Source organism: Athene cunicularia, assembly GCF_003259725.1.
Source record: "Athene cunicularia isolate RWA chromosome 3 unlocalized genomic scaffold, athCun1 chr3_part1, whole genome shotgun sequence".
In the NCBI taxonomy this organism is placed as follows: Eukaryota; Metazoa; Chordata; class Aves; order Strigiformes; family Strigidae; genus Athene; species Athene cunicularia.
The window spans coordinates 66876971-66899509 of NW_020799097.1; the positions used below are offsets into that span (position 1 = coordinate 66876971).

Consider the following 22539-nt stretch of genomic DNA (forward strand, 5'->3'; position numbering starts at 1 on the left):
ATCTTTTTTTTTTTTTCTCCCTATTTTCCTCTCTCTTCCTGACTGCAGAAAACCACCAGAGGACGCCCTCAGGGAGGCAAAAGAGGACCATCAATGTTTTCTATGAAAAGAATGGGTTTAAGCACTCCAAAAGAAGCACATGCTCAGTCTTTTCAGTCTAAGGAGTTCTCCCTTCCTGGTGCCTGCCCACCCAAATGATGACTGATATTAACCTGATTAGCATTCATGACAAAGGTTATGTTGAGATAACCCACTGTACATTCAACACTTGCATTTTATCAATCCTTTATTTCCCTATTCTGTAACTTCTGTCCCAATCTCCTCAATCTCTGTAAGCACAGAAGCCTTTTTTTGTACTTTATGATCATTTTTGTTTTCCTTTTCTAGACATGGGAAAAATTGCACAAGCATACAGGTTAGGTTTGATTATGCTCACATAACACATAGCAGCATTATTAGCATTAAATGAGGAAACTTGGTCACTATAATCAAACCATGCCCTTTTTCTCTTGAGTTTCAAAGGGCTATATACAGTCCCTAGCAGTTTGACAGCTGCAACAGAGCCACTGTGCTGTTCTGCTTCTGCTTTCTGTTTGAACCATGCACTTCCTTCTGGATTACTCAAATTTCTTGTAAACAGGTAAAAAGACAAAAACTGTCAGAAACACTTCTCTCTGGACTGCTTCATACCAGCAAAAATATGTAATTTTAAAAATCATGCTGAAGAAGGCAACAATGCAAGACCATGAGGGTTACCTGGACTGCATTACTCTGCCTAGCCTACAGCACTTGATGTTGCACAAACTCTGCACTAATCTTCTCAGTAGGTATGAGATCAGAGGTAAGAAAGAAGCAGCTTTTGATATTTTAATCACAAAATGCAGTGGCCAATCAGTGCCCCTAACATGGAGCGGAGGGCACTGTTTGGATCACTCTAGACATTAAGGTTAGACAGATGCCCAAAGACAGTTTTAGGTAATTATTCATTTCCTACCATTTATACTTAGCTTGCATAATTCTTGCCCACAGGAAAGGCATTTAATGCAGATATCCCTGTGTCTTAATAATCCTCTAGGGGTAAGAGGAGTTTGGTCAGTCTCCAGGGACACTGGTGATAGCAGGTTGAGGACAAACAGCTCTGCACCCTTCTGACTAGCAACACAGTTCTGGTTCTGGGAGAGACAAACACTTAAGGGGCCCTTATAGCTCTCAATTCTGTAAAATGTCAGGGGGCAAAATTAACTCTCTTTCCCCCACCCACCTTTCCACCTTTTCCACCATTCTTTTCAGGCCTGGAACCAGCCCTGTTTCCATATGGAAACACTAAGGAGAGGGTTAGAAAGTAAAATCTGCCCTTTGGGCAGAGGCAGACACTTGCCTTCACTTGGTGCTCCAAACACTCTTGGAGCTACTAGCTCAGGTCATTCCTTTTCCAGAAAGACAGCACCTAAACCAGGTGCTACACCCTGACTGCCCACCTAGAGCATGCCTGGCTTCTCAGCTGAGCTGGAGGAAGATAGTGGGGTTGCCTAGCCTTTGGGCTACCCAGGAGGATGGACTCCAGACTACTGCTGCCATGTGGGAACATGTCTCTTTCCCACACTGAGCAGAAACCAGAATCCAGGTTTGCAAGATCCCCACCAAGCTGAAAATTCACTCCTACCCTCTCTGGCCACACTCCAACAGCAGATGTTACTGAAGACACAGGTTGGGGGTCTTTTTAGATGGTTTTGGTGGGAGTTTTTTTACCTGATGAAGGGGACATGATATGGTCGTACAAAGATGAAAAGACAAACACCAACAAGCTGTGCTGAGGTCAACTGAATGTAGCGATGAGTCCTGGAAATAGCTTTTTGAAGCTGCTCTCCCCACATTTTTCTATTTGTTGTACTGGAACAAACATAAAATCATTTAATGGAATCAAAACAAACCACATACAGTCAAAAAAATGAGATTAACTGTGCCTTAGGTTTACAGACATCCCATTAAGCTGTAGAACTGTAAGTGCTGTAAGATGCACAGCACAGACAGAGCCTCCTTATGAGCCAGCCCAGAGTTAGCAGGGTCAGTGAGCCCAGGCACAGTGCACAAATACAGCTATCCTGCTTCTGGACATGAGAGGTATTTTGTCTACTATGTTTAGAAAGATCCATGCTCACATGATGTTTGATAGCCCCATTCACTGGGGATAACTGGAACCTGATTGTAGTAATCATAACCATAAAACCAAAAATCCATGTCATTCTCATGACCTGCAAGGTTTCTTGTCTTCACAGATTCTAAAGGACCAGTATACAAAGCAGCCTACTGTGCATGCTGACATGCCAATCTCAGGCTTTGCCTTTAACTCCTTCTCTAGCCATAATTTTCACAAATACAATTAGCCACAGAGACATTTTGTTCATTTTAGAATTCCCACATGAATGCCAATTATGTTTGTAGTCACTGAGCACGTTTTTCCAACATCAACAGGGGTTTAAGGACAAATGTTAAATCAATGTCAACCACAGGAATTCTTCTCTGCCAACATAAAGACTTAGCAGACATAGAAAAGACAGTGTATTCTACTGTACAGAAGTTCACAGAGAAACAGCATTTTCAACACATCTTAGTGCCATTTGTTAATGGAAAAACATATTTCCAGTTATGATTACAAGCAACAGACTTGAAAGGAAGTGTTCTACACATCTGACAATAAAAAAAAAACACAACTCTGGAGGCTTTTGTTTGGCTGGTTCCTTTGGGAAAGAGGATGCACTTTTGAGGTTGGGTTTTTTGGTTGTTTGGAGTTGTGGGTTGGGGGATTTTTTTCATTCTTGTTTTTTTTTTTTTTTACCTACCTGGCATTCACAATATTCCCTGCACTTAATTCAACCATCTCTTCAAATCCCACTGCAAATATGTCAGGAGGGCAGTTCTCATCTGTTGGCAAGAGGGAAAAGTCATACAAGAGTTACTATTTTGTTGCTTCTTCTAATGACTTGTTTTCTAATTTCTGTCAGAGATCATTCCTGTAGTTCTATCTTGTGTATCCCCTGCCAAGCTATACATATTCATAGCTCCTTTAATCTAATCTCACAAAACAACCCCTGCAGTTCCTCTGAAATTTTTTCCTGCTTTTCTCCCACCAGTTGGTCTCCATCTCTCTTGCAGGAAGCAGTTCAGACAGAGCATTATATTGTAGCAATGTTAAGATGAGAAAATATTCAATGTTCTCTCTCCCTCACCCTACTCATCACTAAAGCCACTTCTCACTACCCACCATATTTCACCCACTTCTCATTTTACCCAACATGCTTTTCCTTTTTGACACTGATTCCTCTGTAACTGAACTTACTGTCCACACACCAGTATGTCACTTCCATCTCAATGCCTTTAGTAAATTTACCTACTAGTTTAAGGAAGCCTTCAAAGTTTCTTCTTAGCATCTTTTTTCTGAGTCCTTCTTAGATCACCCTCACTTAAAGTTAGGTCAGGTCACTCTAGAGCACAGTGACCCTACCTTCCCTGGCCTAGGCCTGTGGATCTTACCCTGGTAAAACAACAAAGATAAATGCTCACATACAACAGTGTGAAGTGTATCTGTTGACCCATCAGGTCTGTCCATTGCCTAAAGGGATTTTATTTTTTTTCTGTCATACAGCCAATGTAACAGTAACTTAGTTCAACATGAAAACCTAAACAGTAGACAACCATAGGAACCTAAATCAGATCTGCCTCAGAAAACAAGAACAGAAAGAAAAGTAAAATATGCAGCAATTCTGTAGACACAAGGGTGAAACTAGCACAGGACTGCTAGCCTCCTTTACTGGCTTAACATGACAGGCACTGTCACATGTGTATTTCCCATTAATAATTTTGGATATTTGTCTTGAAACACCCATTTGTGTAGGCACTGCACTGACATTACCACAAACACAGACATTTCCATGGTCATACCCTAGTTCCGCCTGTTCACATAACTCGTCTCTATTCCAGAAGCTGCTTAGACCTACCACGTTATGACTGCCTACACCACGTAGTCCTGCTCTCCCAGTTCTGACAGGTTCTCAACAAATTTTAATATCACGGGCATCGCTGTTTCTAAACTGTTTCTGGAACAGACTAGACCAATCACCTAACTAAGCTGCTCAGAGTACAGTGGTCTGCACCTAATCACATATCCATGCACTCAAGCACTAAGGGTTCAAACAAGATAACGTTTAAGTAGCCAAGGATTTGAGGAACGAATTGCTGAGCTTAAAGGTTAGGCACAGGACTATCCCTGTGATGCCCACAGGAAGCTAAATGTTCCACTGTAACAATGAAAGCACAGGCTTTGCCGTAGTTTTGCAACCATTCAATTTTTAAATGACAGAACATTCACTTTTCAATTTCCTTAATAAAATCTATAAATCAATTATAATACCTAACCTTGTTGTGTAAATAAGAAATTCAACAGCCAATTTAAGCAAGCCACAAGCACAAGAGTTTTCTGTACTGCTAAAAAAAGGAAATTGCCTTCAACAATATAAATCTTTTTGTCTGAAGGCTTTGATAATAACATTGCCAGACAATCTCAGAGACTAGATTATACAGATATGTTTAGCTCCAGATAAAGACTAAGAAGACATTCTGAGGGCACCTAAGCACGTAGCTCCCACTCACAATGAAGAACAGAGAGCAGACATATTGAAGAATATTAAATATAGGATGCAGAACAGGCAGATACACCCCACAATGGCATGAAAGTGACCTTTGAATTCTGACCTGCTGAAGGTTCAAAACAGTCACATGGTATAGACTCAGAAGTTGCTCTGACTGTCAGGAGCCCTTCACACCATTCCACTGCTACAGGGAGGCAGCACAAGTCTATGTGAAGCTGAATACACCCCTAAGAACTGAAAGAAAATGCCCACCCCCCGATGCACTGCCTTTGAAAGGAATAGCTGAGCTGGTCAAATCTTGTGTCCCTACTCAATGTCTCTAGAGATGACACCAAATATTGCTTACACATTTTGACTGTGGTGTCTTACCCTGAAATTCAGAAACTCCAGAGAGCTTGGGAGAATCGAGCAGCCAGTCCGTCAGCTCACTGGTACCAAGGATGTTACTTCGAAACTGCTTCCCCCCGTTTACATTCCAGGTCCCCGTGGCAACACGAACACGCTTGAAGCTTGTGAATTCAAACTGACGCTCTGACATGGCCTTCAAAATACTTGGAGTTACTAACAGAAGAGGGGAGAGAGAAAGAGGGTATGTAAAAGAAGAATGTGCTGTAAAAGGACAGAAAGCTTACAGACAGCAGTGACACAGTCACTGTGGAATAATGACATTACCCTAGTAGCAACAACACAAAAGCTAAGGAATCACTCCAATGGTAATAACTACAAGATAACTGGGGTTGACATCAGCAGTTTCTCTTCAAGAAACCAGGCACCCTTTGAAAGCTTGTGAAAGGCTGGTCACTCACTTTCAGCATACGTTTTCGTGCATTTCTTCAAGTAATAAGCAAATTCTTTTTCCTCAATCTCTTCAATTTAGCCTACAATTATCAAACATGTCACAGCTTATGACTTAAATTGAAGCCCTAAGAAGTTTGGAGTGTGGAAGGAAAGGCAGAGAGCTGCACAGAGTCTCACATCAGTCCAAATCTAGCACTGTCATGGCTCTCTAGCCTGGTCAGAACTTCTCACAGAAAACTGCTATATTCACTTATTTTTGATGAGTATAGAAAATTAGCTGTGTTCTTCCTTTGTGTGAGCAACTGAGGTAACCTTAATCTTTAACTACCTGACTTGCATTGGTGGTCAGTCATAGAGAAGCTATCTATATTATCCTTGTGGTCCACATCAGGGAACAGCCCCAGGACTGAAGTGGGACTGAATGGTTAAAGTTTATCCTATTAAAATCCAGTAGTTGTCTGGAACAAACTGACCACCTGATACTGGCTGTTGGTGCTATTATTCTGTATTTTGCACACAAGTATCTTCTCAGAGAGAGCTAGGTTGGTTTACTTTAGATATGTGCAAACAAATGTGTATATATTGTGGAATATCAGGGCCCTGGAGTGAAGCAGGGAATGAACCAACATAAAAATATAAGTGTACCTTTAAAGATCCAAATGGCTAAAAGCATGTACAAACTGCAGGCCAAAAATAACGAGATAAAAAGTCTGAGCTCGAGAGACATCCTCAAGACAAACTCAGACAGGACCAGACTGGGAACATAGCCCTAAAATCTCTCCCTCTTGACCAACTCCTCTAAACTGTCAGAGATCATCAAAGAGCAGATAAACACACTCAGAAGCCCAAAGCAAAATACAAGAAATAATCACAGTATAATTAAAACACAGAGAGTTGTGCTATGGTTACTTGAAAGCAGTGTTTTAGACAACAGATCTGGACAAAGGTAGCTTATTTATTGATTTTTTTTCCAAACGGGTGTAATTGCTTATATCTGACAGCTAAAAACAGACACAAAAGAAAAGCAAAGGATTTACACTGGCCTTACCCAGCAGTGCAGTGTGGTCCATAAGCATCTTGCCTTTGTCTGCATATTCCTCACTGAAGAAGTCACCCATGAGCAGCAACTTGATGGCTTCCTGCTTTACTGCATCAAAGAAATTTGACTGAATAGTGCGAGACACAGAGCGGGCACCATCCTTGAGTTTTCCAACCTACACCAGAAAGGAAACATCAGTGCAAGTGACACTGAAGAGTAAACTGGACATCTTTCTTTACTTGTGAATAAAGTTTTGCCATTTTTCTTTACCTTGTGCTTCCCTTCAAGGGCACGACTGCCAGTAAATACTCTGCTCAGATTATGACCGTTGAGAGTCCACATCACTCTGTAGGATTCCACAAAGCGCTCAATTATAGATTTAGAGTTCAACCCCAGGCTCTCTAATTGAGCAAGCAAGATCTGGATTTGGTACAGAAGGAGAAAAGACAACAAAAACATTGTTCTTAAATGTGTTTTTACTTTTTATCCTCAGTTTAAGTATTCCAGCCAGCACCATCAAGCTGGCAAGACAGACTTGTATAACTGAGGCTTATGCCCTCTTTCCTGTCTTTCCCATGGAACAGACAATGTATGCAGTACAGGCATCCACAAAAGGTCCTCTGACAAACTTACCTCCAGTGCAATGAAGGACTGTACGCTATTAGTACGATCCAGGCAGTCCAAACAATTCATTCGAAAAGTACCTGTCTGCAGACTTTGGTAACCACACACAAGAGGAGGGAGGAAAAAAAGGTATATTTTAAAATAACATCTAATCATGAGTTGACTGAACAAGATCATCAAATGTTCAGCCTGAATATACCCACCTACAGTTTGATGGTGCAAGCACATTGTGCATAATGTGTTCTATTAACATGTCTACTTACTTGACTACGTCTGCAACACTGTATCAGCAAATCCACACACCGGAAATTTTGCAGATTGCAAACAAGAGAGATGCAGTTAAGCCAAATAATCTATTTAGCACCAAGACTACATTTTGTCTCAAAACTGTATTTCAAGATAGTAATTTACAGTCATGGTCCAAACACAGCAAGAAACCTGGGAAGGCCAGGACAGAAGGAGCCTGGATACACCGGGACAGAGGGGCAGGGACACTCACCGTGGACTTACATTCTCGCCCTTTGTGAAGATTCCAAAGTCTTCCCAGTGCAACTTCAGCTGAGGCCTCAGCAAATTTTCCAGTTTTTCAGTTTTCCCACCTTTTGCAAATTGGTGGTAGTCAAAGTTTATCATGGGGGTGTCTGCTGCATGGGAAGAGGCCCATAGCAGTTTCTGTTCAGATAGAGAAGGAAGAAAAACAAATCCTGCTCAAGCCACAGTGTAAGGGTTGATACCAGCATGCTTTTATCATTATTAAACTTTGACTGTTTATTACTTTTTTAATATTGCAAAGTTCATAGGAAATTCTGAAAGGCCAGACATGTAAAAAAGCAACTGAAGTTCCCTATTTGTTTTCTTTCCAAAAGTAAACTGGATTGTTAGACTCAAATTTTTCTGCAGGGAACTCAAACTGTACCTGCAAAGTATACATCAGAACTGCTGCAGTCTGTGCCTTGGCTAGTGGCAGGCAGCAGCAGGCTGCTACCTCTGCGTGTGAGGGTGTACAGCAATAGTGATGTTCTGGGCAGGCTCAGGACCGGGACCCTGGTGGGAAGGGTGTCCAGAGCTGCCTAACGTAGAAGAGCATAACAATGCATGGGTGTATTTTTTAACCATTCTTGAAGTGCCAAGACATGGGAAAACATGGCCCTAAATTTAGGTAAAGGTTGCTTGGGGAAGAAGTAAGAAAGAGGTGATGTCCCAGGAAACATACTATAAAATGCTTGTGCACAAAACTGAAAGACAAAAAATAGCCTCATTATTTCATCTCCAATTTCCATGACTTCACATGCGTTTCCGTAATCACCACAAATTTCATTAAGGTATCTGTAATAGCTACAGCAATAATACATCCTGCTCTCTCTCCATGACAAAGCCAGAAAGAACTGTTATATTAACTCTAGCTATGAAAGTCTCTGTCTATTTCCTTCCCTCCTGCACATTCTCACCCCAAGAGACAGATGCTCTGCTCCACTTCGATTGTGACACAAAACTGAACAAAACAATTCTGATATTACATTAAAAGCGTACATGCAGCAGTTACACCAGTATAATTGTTTCAAGTAAGCTATTGAGCCTTCCCTGCAGAAACAAATGTAAAGGCATTACACAGTGTTTGGGGAGCAACATGCAAAATATATTTCATTACACTGTTACAAAAGCCAAAACGCTGGGTATCCACTTCTCTGTTGTTGACACCTCAACTTGCCTATAGAGCTGCTGGCACTAGTAATGCACTTGAGGATGACATTTACCTGCTACCTCAGTGTAATTATTGTTAGAGTCTTTATAACTCTACACTACAGCATTGCTTTTATTGTAAACATAATTACATCTGTTGTAGGGGATGCTTAGGAGAGGAACAGCATTACTGGGAAGAGTATTGATTTTTGGTCTGGTAACAGCTGATTCAGGTAACAGCTGACGCTAAGTTGGTCATTTACAATTTTTCATTTGTTCCTCCTGCATAAATGAATAGTAGTGGTGACATTCTGATGAAGGGAACCCAGCAGCAGTAATCAAAGAATATTTTGAACCAACTCTGTTAAGAATTACTAAGATTGCAGCAAGAGTTGGGAGAAGAGAAAGCAATACGAGCAAAGGAAGATGGAGAAACAAAAAAATAAACTAATGACAGAAAAGGAGAAAAGGTTTCATTCCTCATTGTTCCCTTAATAATTACTTTATTTTTAATTCAAGCCTTTTAAAATCATCAAAGTAAAAATTAACCATATATTCTTTCCAAACATCTATTTATGAAAAAAAGGTAAAGAAATGACCAAGAGGTGGTTGTTCTGAATGGACACATGAGGAGATGGAGTCACAGACTCTGTGTACAATGCAAACGGACAGAGACTTTTATTGTAATTAACACTGAGAATGTATACCATCTTCAAAGCTATGTCAGTAAGCATGAGTTAGGTTGCCTTACAATAATTTGCTGTTCACACGCTCTAGTCTATACACTGATTGACTAAACTAAAAGATTAACTCTACCCTCGGCATCCTGATTATCAGTCCCTTAGTTCTGAAACTCTGCATTTTCTTGTTGCACAGCTGCCAACTGTCTTCAATTGTTCTTTATTCTTCAATTAAGGACACTGTTGGGCCAAGATGTCCATTTTCTGCCAAAAAGCTCTCCACAGGTACAAAACTCCACTTTCAAATGCTGTCAGTTTAAATTTTTTTCAGCTCGGGGTGCTTTCATAATTTATTTTTTTTAAACGGGGATAAAGTTTAGCAATTTAAACAAAACAGATCTTTATTTAAATTAAATAAACAAATGCAAGGTCTTTATTCAAGAGATGCCCTGTTTCTGAATTAACTTCTGGTTGTATGATATGGCCAGAACACGGTCTTTAAGAACATGAAAATTTGATAACTTACGAAGATACATATCTGACATTGCTTCTCAGATTTTAATACAGATATTTGAGCATTTCAAAATTGATTATCTCTTACCCTTAAATTTCAGTGTTTTTTCAAAATAACTATGAAAACTTTTAAAGAAAAAGAAACCAAGATAGAAGCTTAGCTGTGTCATGCAGAAATTCAGTAAGAAGCTGAAAACAGAAGCTACGACCCGACTTCATTTCTGTACCTTCCTTATTGTCTTTCAAGCTTTAGTCATTATCACCTTCTCTGGCCATATACTGTACAGGGGGAGACTTTCACTTTTTCACTTTCCACTGGGGAAGCTGATAGTCCTCCCTGGCTCTTTTGGAGGAGGAGGAAATGGTCACACAGAAACACTGCCAAAAACCTCAAGACACTCCTTGTCTCAAGTACATTATTCCAACAGAGAGGGAAACAAATCAGGAACTATTATTTAACTACAATTTTCATTTTGCTTGGTTTCACACAGTAAATGTTTGAACTCAGAACTGTTGTAACATTCTTTACATAAATACATAACACTTACTACAGGTGTGTACTTAAACCATTCTTCGTATTATTCTTAGGAAGATATACTCCAAAGTATCTGTGTCAGATTTCTAAAGCAACAGGCGCTTAGGAGGCAGACTTCCATCAACCTCCAGCCAGATACAGGCAGCTATTGCACTGCTGCAAATGCCACTCAGTGCCAGTCTGTGGCTTCAAGCACATATCAGATTTTAATATCTGGCCATGAGAATACTGCACTAGAACTCAGGGCAGCTTTAGTTCTACAATGCCTGACATCCTTGCTTTTAGGTATTAGTTGTGGCTAGGGACATTAAGGGCCAGGAAAACCTCTCTCCATACACCAGGCTGTCACGTGGTGCTCAGGCAGCCAATTCCCATCACAATCAGTGCAAGACAGCTATTTCCCATTACAATCAGAGCCAGACAGATATTTCCCATTACAATCAGAGCAAGACAGCTTGCTTATGCTTAGTGAGCCAGGGTCAGGGCCTGGCCCGCAAGCAGTTCTGGCAATCCCATGAGGCACCTGACTGAATAGGTGATTACATACTATGACAAAGCTGATCACAATTGATTTTTGCAAATGTCAACTACTCTTTGGAGAATTAGGGCAATTTTTTTTAAAGTGTGGTTAAACAGAGGATGCATAAGTGTGTGAAGAAATACCCAGTGCTAGAAATAAAGCCATAAGACTATGAAGCAACGTTCTCTCACTATCTAGTAACATCTAGTAAAGAGATAACAATTTCTTTAGATATACTACTCATCACCTACTGAGCCAGAAGGGAAACAGAAGAACCTGGAGGCTCAGGGGAAATCAGCATTTAAAAAAAAATAAATAAATACCGCTTTTACCTTAAAAGCTCTGTTGAGCACCTCCTCCCCTCCTCTGCTTCCTAACAGGTTAACGATCACTTGTTTTCCATACTGCTCTTTCAGAAGCATCATATGCCTACAGCAAAAGAAACCAGAATAGGTACTAAACAAAACCATCTTATGTTGCCTACTACCTTTTTCAAAATACAGAAATAGAGATCACTGATTGTTTCATCCAGCAGAAATTTTCAGCCACGGCAGCTACAGACATCTTCCTCAGTTTCCTTGCAATCAATTATTAAAGTATGAATGGTGAAAATATGCAATTAATGGACACAGTATTTTGCACTGAACTTAAAAGAAAGCAGCATTTTAGGAAAGAGGTCCCAAACCTTTTATATCATTGTTAGCTTTGATATTGCCCTTTGTTTGCTCCCACCTTTCAGCTGTCAGCCTGGGAGCTACAGAGGAAAGACAACAGGAAAGGAAAACATACTACACTTCAACAGGAATTGCCCAGCATCTTGCAGAGCTGAGCCTACAAAGAGGCAACAGCAGCAAGAGGGCCTAAAACTCCCGTGCCAAGGCCAAAGAGGCACAAATACATGTCACAGGTGACAGGGTTCAAACATCTCTGAGCTACCGCAACGTTGAGACATTCACTCTCGAATTTAATTAAGCAGGAAGGTTAGTAATCATAAGAACTGCTGTGCTGGATCAGACCAAAGGTCCTTTTAGCCAAGTGGCATAGCCCAGATTCTTCAGGAAAAACACAGAATAGGACAAGTGTAAAGTGGGGATTTTTTTGGCATATATCCCCAACCTCTCAAAGCCTGACATTTAAGGACTCTCAAGTCAAGAGCTTTTAGCCAGATGCAGATGCACCCATTCTTCCCTCAATAAATTATTTTCAAGTTGGCACGCTTGTGCTACAGGAGCAGTGCTGGCTCATCAAGAAGCAATTATATCTTAAAGCCATCTTCCATCATGTACTAACAACACTGTAGTAGTACTTCAGAGGAAGCTGGATAGAAATAGGCAAGAAAAATAAAATAAACACTCACATAAATGAAAAGCTATTAACATGCTGCAAGGCAACACGCAATGGCAAAGTGTCAGAAAAAGAGCAAGCACACATCTTCTGGCATGCACCTTTAAATCCTATAACCAGAAATAAGCCACACAGAAAACCATGGAAGGGGAGAAAAGAAAGAAAAAGTTATCAACATGGCCTTCAAGAAACATGGCTACATATATTTTCTGGTGCTATTTATGTTCCTAATTCTGCAACTAGTTCTCTGTACACCAACTCTTCCATACATATGCACTCCTCTGATCCCAGCATCAAGATCCTACTTCTCCACTAATGTTGCTTCTTTACAACAAAACTGCTGAAGCTCTAAGCAGAGCTCCCCAAGGATTTCTCAAGGAGAGGGGACAAAAAAGATCCACTAACAAGATCACGGTTTGCCTCTCACAGTGCCTTCTCAACACATGAGCCTATCAGATGGTTAAACATAACAGGCTAAATCTACTCTAATACTATGAGAAAAGCTGTAGCAGATTAAGTTTCAGTGACTTTTTCCATATAAGTAGTTGCTTATTCCTTGCCCATTTCCAAAGGACTGTCTTTTGCAGATCTGTAGGCAGAGAGATCCCTAACTTCATCTAACATAAAGGCTTTACTGTGCACAAGGGAAAGAAGGAATCAGGCAAGTTGATCCTCATGTTCATGTTTCTTGCAAGAATGCTATTCACCAGTTGCATTGGGGTCAGAGAGGAAAGATTCCCTGAGCTAAATGGTCTTACGGAGTTGTTTCTTGCTGAGGTACTCTCAATTTCTTAGGCAGCACAAGAGGATGCTGAGTAATTTATTGTTTTCTTCTTATATAACCTATCTCTGCTGTGGAATGCAAGCCTCTAAGATGGAGCTATGGGAACACCGGCAGGGTAAGTTATCATGGCACCAAACCACCACAAGACCATGAGTCTCACAGGCATTTGAAATCAGCAGGATTTAAGAGCCTTAAAAAACTTGGAGAATGTAGGCTAAGACCCTTCAGAGCAGGAACTGCAATGGTGTGTAGTCCATTTAGATTCTAATCCCTGTTTGAGGTCTTCAGTGCTGCAAAACTATTAACAGTCACTAATGTCATGTTTACTAACAGTTGCAGTAAATGAAATCAAGGAATTAAGAAGCCTTAACCAAAATCAACATAACTCTGATTTGCCAAAACCAAGCCAGAACCACATTTAACCACATGACCTGGCACTTACAAGTTGAAAATTTCTCACAGGCCAAATTCTTCATGTCCTTTTCAGGCAATGTTCTCATGGATATCCATGGGAGTTTGCCCTTAAAGGATATCACTTCACAGTCAGACATTCAAAGGAATCAAGCTAATGTATGGCTTTTTTTACAGCTTTCAGCTGACAAGCAGAGTCTTAATGGTTTAAAAAGGTTTACAAGCCAGTCTTTGGGGAAAGTAGAAGAGCATCAGCGCGATAACATCATACAACACTGATCATAGAATAAGACACTGTTATTTCTGTATAGCAGTAAAACAATGAGGAGAAAAACAAATGCAGAATGGAGTGGAAGCAGCACTTACTTTTTAATTATCTGGGTTACAGTGGTAAAGAACATGTGTTCTGTGTACCTTAAGTGTAAATTCACATCTGTTGGCTCACAGAGGGTTACACAGACCTTCCTTTTGCATATCACTCAGTATTTCTTAGCTTTTACAGAAACAAGCCAGGAGACCAAATTAATTCAATTACCATTGAAAACAGAAAGGAAAATGCACAAAAATAAGTGACTAAATTAAGTAAACCCACTTAATAATCTGCAACACCTGGGGGATTGGCTACATCATCTGAGAGATGTTTCACATCTCTCAGAATTTACTAGGAAGGCATAAAGTTGTGGAATCTTGGTTAAATGCCAGGCTCCTGTGTTACTGCCAAAGTGGAATGAAGCTTACCTGTCAAAGGCAGGAGCATTAGCTTCCAGACCTCTGTTAAGCCTTAGATGATGAGAACCCACCTGAAATAAAATATTGAAAGGAAAAGAATGAGAGAAATAACTTCTTAAACTGTTAGAGTCCTAAAATCACTAGATGTCTCCCTTTTTCCTTCAGAGAAAAATATCTCTTTAACAGCACCAGACACCTCTAACAGACTCCACACACCCACACACATAATATCCTTAATACAAAAGCCACAGCTTTTATTAGACAACATTTAAAATTACAAGTGAAAACACAATTACCATTAAGCAAAGGGATACCTACACATCTTTTTATGGCCAAACAAATCTTATCCCTTCACCAGCTTCTGCTAGCAATAGCAAATATCCCACACTGCCTCATACAAGTATGCTGTGTGCCCAGCATTCTTCCTGCCCTTCCCTCGGCAAAAAAGGCTGAAGTTATGCCAGTTCCATGGGTTGTGTGTTCTGAGTTCTTTCCTCTTTCATTATTTACAGAAACTAAAAAGTGTCAGAACAGTCCTTTGAAAATATGAAGGATGAAATCCTGTGCCATCAAACAGGACTTTCAATACGGATGTCAACCACAGTCCTCAAGGTCCTTCTGAATGCTAGTTACTGTTATTACAGTATGCAGAGAGCTTCTTTCCTCTCCAAAAACTACACTGCCAATTATTTATAGGATCATGCATTGTTTCCTGTACTTCATCATCTTCCTTTGTTTTCCATGAGGTTGGTTTCTGCAATTCTTTCTAACACCAGTGCCACCACACTTACATCCAAGGAATAAAAATTATGAGTATTCACCAATATAAATGAAAGCTGTATAATATAATCCAGATTAGGCAAAAAAGCAGACTGTGTCCCTGCTAAAAAGTTGAAAATTCAGTTTAACTAGAGATGCTGTGCACCAGCCAAAAATACTTGGGGAAAAGCTCTGTGGCTTCATAACATAGGGAACAACAGTGCTGGATATAGCTACACTATGGGCAGGATGTGTCACAACCACAAGGACAGACCTGCTTTATAAAAAGAAGCAAGTATTGTGCTGGATGGTGCTAACAGACAACACAGATCATCTTCCTTTTGCACTAAGTCCAGTAGTTCTGAATGGTACCTAGGTGTTACACTTAACAATAAAAAAGTATCAAATAACCCAGTTACATTACATATACTCTCTACTAACATATATGCATATACATGCATCCTCATTCCAGTTGCTTATCCCTCTGTTAAGAGAATGCAGAGTGCTAGGATGATTCTTATTTGAGCTTTTAACTGTATATAAACTGTAAGTCATAGACCATATGTAACCTGCTAGGCTTGAAGCAATAATCTTCTGATGAAACTCTACAACTCTGCCTTACAGAAGATCAGATTATATCATCATCACCCTTTTGACTGAAAACTAGCAAACACACCATCCAGACATTTTGCTTTGTTTTAAGGTAATGCACTCTTAACGGAGCTCCTGGTACCCTTAGATACTCTATATCATCAAGCCAACTGGGCATTTCAGAAGAAAAGATTATTCCAAATCAAACTAAAAATTTACAAAGGTATTGCTGTAAACTTCAGTTTACATTAGGACACAGTCCCTTACAAATAATTCCCTGTAGAGGCACACAAACACATGAAAAGGTTAAACTTCAGTTAACTTATAGCCATTTGCCTGGTTTAGTTCTGTTTATTTAAACACGCAAAATTTCTTACAAGGTAAACCTAAAATGAAAGAGCTCAGCATTTTCACAGAATGAGCTTTGCAGGTCATTTAAAAAAACCCACATTTTATGTAAATTCTAAATTATAAGTAGCAAGAGAGACAAGAAAAGTAGGCTTTCTGATTATTTGTTTACCTGAAGCCCCAGTTGCTCCCAAAACAGTGGAACAGAACCTCTGATCTGCACAAAGGAAGAGACGTCATCATCCAAGTAAATTGTCTGCAAACGTAAAATAAAGGGAACAAGTTCTGCAGTTAGATCTATCAGTCTGTGACCCCTTCATCAGGTGACAGTTTAAGACACTGAACTCAAAGGGTAAAAAAAGCAAACGCTGTATCTCACTGTATCCACTTACTGCTCAGCCACTTTTCCATAGTCTCACAGGCAGTGGAACAAAGCACAACGTATTTGCTTTCATGTCATCACAGCAGATTCCATTCACTACTCATCAGAAATAAGTGAAAATTTAAAACACCACCACTGGCAAGAAGGAAGGAATCCTTCATTCACAATGAAGATGGGTTTGATCTACTGGTGGAAACACTCGGGAAGACCAGCCACACACTCTCTCTGCCTCTCTCACAAAATTAAACTGTGCAAAATGTCATTGCTCCTTGTGACAGATGATGGGTAATGTCAGGTGTAGGATAAGCTTATCTCTTGCTTTATTTACTATTTCTTAATTCACTGCATGTTGTGCCTTGTCAGAGTGTCCAAATAAATCTCAGTGAAACCAGCAGCTTTGCCACTCCCATTCTGAGATACAGTGAACAGCATGTGATCTACTTTTCCAGGAGGCTTACAGCGACAAGCTCCAAACTCCCCATTTCCTTCCCTAACCAGACCTCAAATTCTCCCTTAGTATTTATTCTTATGATCACTGCTAACAAGTTGATTTTGAGTCCAATCTATGCAAAATACAGACTGATTTCCCCCTTTGCCTTCCCTCTCCACCAGCCCTGCAGCGAAGTGTTAAATTATATGTGAACTTAGCACAAAAGGTACTATCTTCAGACTCAGTATGACCACTGAGCAACTGTGCAAAGCCCAGCTCAGTCCCCTGGCCTATACTTAGCAGTGGAATCCTGGCTGTTTTCCACGGGGGATACATGATACACATGATACACATCTCTGTTATCTCATGCATGACAATGAGTCTTCTGCAGCCCTGCTGAGGAATGGTATCCAGGTCATCCAGGTGGCTGCTTCTCTAACTGCATCATATCATTTAGCACAACTGCTGCCAGCTGGCTAGTAGCTCCCAAAATAGAAAAGAACATGAAAATGGGTTACTTTACAGTTTTAATGTGTTTTGTGCTTTTGGATGTCACTAGATGTGCTGGCTGGGTGGCTCAGGGGAAGTGCCTTCATCTGCCTTGACCTCTCTATAATCACTACCACTGTACAATTTTTAGATTCACACATGTGAAAAGAAGTAGAGCTACACCAGAGAGGTGGGTATTTAAATATTCTGTCACCAGCTTTATCCAACTAATCTTTACAGTATTTTTGCAGAGCACTTATGACCATCCCCATTTCACTAAGATGAAAGATTTAAGAGGCTTCGTCAGGGACACAATGTCAGTGCTAGAATGATGGCTATCCCAGATACAGTAGAAAACTGTATGTTTCAATGTTTCTATCCTTACACCAATGAACTAAAAAGCCTCTTCTATTGCATCACATCCTAGCACAACTCCTTGCAAAAGGCTTGATCAGAGAAGCTTTCTTGAAAGGCCTGCCTCAGTTTGAGTAACATGGCTCTAAAACATGTTCTCCCTGTAAAGCTTTCTAAACATGCCAGTACCTGAGTGCTGGAGCTAATTACCATGGCAACACACTGTTGAACCTTTTCTTTGCACTTCTCTGCTCAGAAGAGTTCATCCTGCAGTTGGACTACCGAAGGAGTGAGTAGGCCCACCTTCCTCTTTATCACATCCTCCCTGAGACAGGTTGTACCAAGATGAGTCAGTGACTTCTAAACACTGAATCATCTTTTCACTCAGTCATGGACCCAGAGGAGCTAATTCTAAGGTAAGGCAAATTTGCCTAGCTCCACTGACAGCCCCAGCATTATCCTGACTCATACTAAATGAGGATCAGGTCCTGAATCTATGCCAAAAAAAAGTCAGGACTAGCTCACTTCAAAATTTGACAACATTCATCACTTTAGCAATGAATGAGTTAAAATAAAACATCTAATGCTGATGAATACAGACAAAAATTTGTAAGAAGTACAATTTGGCCACTCAAATAGCTTGCTACAGAGGATCAGTTTTCTTTACAATCTTCTGGATCTTTCCTGTTTCCATAACTAACTGAAAAACTGACAGCTCAAGTATCTCTTTGGCCAGCTTTTAGAAGTCGTGCTGCAAATTCTCTAGATCCACTGATTAACAGATAATAATATTAAATTTTAATAATAAATATGTTATTATTGGTTTTATGTTATTATTAATGCCTGCAGTTCAACATCTTCCTGAGCTACAGTTTAAATGGAAAGTATTTAATCAGTTACAGACCATGAATATGTAACCTGCCTTCTTTAAGCCAAACAGAGAAGAAAAATACTGACAAAAAATTTCTGCATTAACAGATGCTCATATTTCCACTTATTGGTGAATGAACAACATAAAAGTTAACAGATGTTTTTCAGTACTACCACTCACATTTTCTATTCACTGTTTTTCACCCATTACCTCTTCTACCTGTTTTCTGTTCTATTAAGCTGTCCATTTGGAGAACTGAACAAGAACAAAATAAATCCAAACTATTTAGGGATCATTCCCGTGATCTAAACAGGATGCCCACACCCTAATGTGATGGGCTGGTGGGTCCCCTGTCAGGATGCGGTCTAATACAGAACTACCCTATGATAATTTTGAAGAAAATGTCGGTTTTATGCACATTGTCATGTAGCATTTAGAAATTCAGATGAGGTTTTTGAACTGTGAGCATGGCCTCTGCAGCACAATCAATCATAAGAAAGTTTGCCACATTAGCACTTTTTTTTCTTCTTTTCACTTCCAGGGCTCATCATTCTGTTCTCTGGGGCAATTCTGTAGCCTTTCACAATCTTCTCACCTCATTCTCATGATCCAGATGAATCCAAAACATTTTTTTCTAAGCTTCCAGTGAATTGGAAAAAGATCTAGTATTTTTTGATGAGTGGAAGAAAAACACCCTTTTCAGCCACCTTCCTAAACAGACTGTAACCATTCCATTAAGCATTACAACCGTGCAAATCTTCCCTGAATTTCAGCAATATCCACTATCCTTTGTTCCCCACTCCAAGGAACAAGACCCCTGATCTTGACATTATCTTCTACTATGTATGCCTCTTGACCTTACAGTAATAGTGGCAAAAGCCCTCCTACCAGCAGACTTGTTAAGCAAGCATGTTGAAAGACTCAGACCAAGACGACTTTCCAGTTCAGGAATGGACATAATCAACAACCATATACACTGTAAGAAACTCTATTTATTAAAATCTTAAATAAACACTGATAAAACATTCAGGTTAAAATTACACTAATAAGTAAAAGAATCCAACTTCATTGGTTATGCAATTCCAGCATTTATGCATGGATAAGTACAGAATTTCTTTTCTCATATTCTTCCAAGCCTTGATCATTTTTGTTCCCAAGATCATGTATAACAAGCGCATATCTGTCCCACTTCTTTGTCATTCTAGTTCTGACTTTATTACCCTGTCCTGTAGCAGATCCATTTCTCTTATTCTAAGGCACTACACAAAAGATGAGCAGTTAAAAAAAGAAACTGAAAGAAAAATAAACCGCACTATTTCCAGAATTTTCCTGTCCTCTGTTTTCCTTAACTCATGGACAAGAAATATATCTTGGACAACACTTTGTCATTAGGGTTGATACATTCTGCTAGATCTCTTGTCTTTGGGCTTAATAAAACTATTGTGGAGTCTTATCTTTAGTCTTAGGTCCAATATGACATCAAGTTGTTGCCTTGTCCCAGCAAGAATGTTCATTCCTAGCAAATCCTCAAAACACTTGAGTACTACTTCATTAATCTCAAAGGGTCTGGCCCATAGAACAATCCAATCCAGTTAGCTGAATGAATTTTCAGAAACTTTCCTGCAGTTTTCCATCACACAACTTGGTAGCAACTGGATACTTAACCCATGTGAAGGACCTCCTCGCCTTGATAATAGATTGCTTGTCCTCTAACCTCTGGTGTTAGAATTTGCCATGTTTTTCTTTCAACTTCTGTTGTCTTAGACTCTTTTTGTGGTCTTTCTCTGACTCTAGGATCAAGGGTGATAGTGCTGACAATTCAAGAGGACGTTTTTCAATCTTTCTCTTCTGTTGGATAGGGCCAGATCTTGCTCCTGTGATGTAGGGACCTTTCTTGGTAACACAAGCTTCATGCACACGTACTGCTAGTAAGCTTCTGAGCATGAAGCAAACTGGTACTGCTTCTGAGCAAGAAGCAAACATCTATGTCAACCAGCTGGTGTTCTAAGCCCAGTGTGCTGTGCCCATTCACTGCTTGGAATAATTTATTCACTAATCTTCGTCACTCAGCTTCATTAGAAGGAAATAATTATCCAGTCACAACTTCAAATGGCAAAATTCATTAGACTCAAGGTACCCACAGAGACACACAGTCCATGATGAAATGGATACTCACATGGCTTGTTCTGGGATCCCCAGCTCTGCCACACAACCCACAAAGAGCAGGGATAACAGATGGCCTAAACATACCTCTCCATGAGTCCCTTTAGCTCAGACCACAGGATCCAAGGATGTATTTGCCAAAATAATCCTCTTTGCTCTGCCTGGGGCCATACTAAAACTTGATCCAGAAAATAAATTAACCACATGATTGCATCCATTCCTCTCCTGGAGAGATATCCAGCATGGTCTAGGAGTTATTGTTAAATAGGGATCATTTTTCTTAATCCATGCCTGACATATTTTTCTTAAACTGGAAGCAAGAGAAGGTTAATCCAAATTCAAGGCATTTCCTTTTAATGCCTTGTCAAGGTTTCCATTTTCTTTATTGAACAGTTCCATGAAAGGGGAACAACCAAAACCATTCATTTATCTTTGGTAAATTAGAGTTGTTCCCCGTAAGTCACATACTAAGATATTAATGAGTTTAGCGCAACTCTGTGGAGGATAACTGGGGGAGGAGCTGAAATGTAAACAGTGACAGGCACACAAACTACACGAAGAAAGCATGCTTGTTTCTCAACAATATCAGCAGAAAAGAATTAAAAGAATGTGATACAGTCTCAACTTTAAGGGACTACTAAGGGAGGAAGAAAGGGTGAAGGGAAACATTTAAGATATCACTAGAAAACAGACTGATTTTAAAACTATTCAAAGGTTAACTGCAACACTGCAACTAGAAAGGGCTACCATCCCATTAAAAAACACTGGCAGCAAATCTGGAAGTACATATACAGGGATTTCAGAAAAACCCTTTTTTCTCTTCCCTTCATATTTTGTTCTTCCTTAAGTGTTTCCTACCCTTTTTTCTTTCTTCTTTTTTCTTTGTAAAGATGCAAGCCAAATGATCAAGTATTTGAAAGATTTACTAGTAGCTTTTTTTTTTTTGAAAAGCAAAAGTGAAGTGAGATATTTAACTTTTTTCCCCCTTCTCAAACACTGTGAGTCACAGCAGTTAAGTGAGCCCACAAAAAATGACTCATTGCAGAGCTAAAATGCCACAAGGCTAACTCAGTGGGAGACAAAAGCATACCATCTATGCATAAAAGAGCTGCCTGGAGATAAGACTAATTGTTTCTCCCTCTTCTAAAAACAGAAAAATGTTAGAAGAAGTAGTTCCTATAAAGGGGGGAAAAGTCCTGGCTTTTCAGAATCCTAGGGTGCTATTAATCCATGAAAGCGCACAGCCAGCATGCCATTATACTGTACAGGCTGCAGCAAATGGAAACAAAATGTTATTCAGCCAAGATATTACCTCATAGGCGATTAGTCAGTAGTCTACTATGAAAGTAGGAGAGAGTTTATTCTAGGACTCTTCCTTCCCAATGGTAAGTGGATGCCAGCTTGAACTGGATCTCAGGCATCCCAGTGATTAGCCCAACTTTGCTTTCTTAGGACAGGCAATTTGGTAAAGCTAGTGTTTATCACCATTAGCAACAGCAACCTTCTTTTCTCCTTTCAATACAAAAATCAAACAAAAACACACGATACTTGAAAACTGCAAACCCTTATTATAATTTTCAACCCACTCAAGCCTTTCACCCTATAACCATTTCACTCTTGCACTTTTGCTTACCCAACTGCAAAACACTCAAAAACCTCCAGCCCAGCCATTTCATAGCCGCCACTGGCTGAACAGGAGCAAAACACAGCAGTTCCTGTGAAGAGCCTGACCCAGCCCCAGCCAAGGGAAGCACTAGCAACCAAGTACTGTGTTGCCACTCACCAGGAGTCAATCCCCAAGTTTTCTGCTGGGAGGCAAAGACCATCTTATTTTTCATGCTAGTCATCT

The 22539-nt window shown here is 40.0% G+C and overlaps 1 protein-coding gene across 4 annotated transcripts in view; it reads right to left on the reverse strand.

Annotated features, from left to right (window-relative positions):
- The window catches only part of SYNJ2 (synaptojanin 2), a 58421-nt gene that overhangs the window by 21045 nt on the left and 14837 nt on the right, over window positions 1–22539 (reverse strand). For 3 of the 4 annotated variants that reach the window (XM_026845364.1, XM_026845363.1, XM_026845362.1), the window contains exons 4-13: window positions 16174–16257; window positions 14313–14374; window positions 11368–11464; window positions 7607–7779; window positions 7117–7198; window positions 6754–6903; window positions 6493–6658; window positions 5016–5207; window positions 2841–2922; window positions 1750–1890 (exon numbers count right to left, since the gene is read on the reverse strand). In XM_026845364.1, coding sequence (XP_026701165.1) covers window positions 1750–1890; window positions 2841–2922; window positions 5016–5207; window positions 6493–6658; window positions 6754–6903; window positions 7117–7198; window positions 7607–7779; window positions 11368–11464; window positions 14313–14374; window positions 16174–16257 — 1229 coding nt within the window. Of the gene's footprint in view, window positions 1–1749; window positions 1891–2840; window positions 2923–5015; window positions 5208–6492; window positions 6659–6753; window positions 6904–7116; window positions 7199–7606; window positions 7780–11367; window positions 11465–14312; window positions 14375–16173; window positions 16258–16393; window positions 16432–22539 lie in introns of those variants that run through there. The other variant, XM_026845366.1, reaches the window with a different exon arrangement.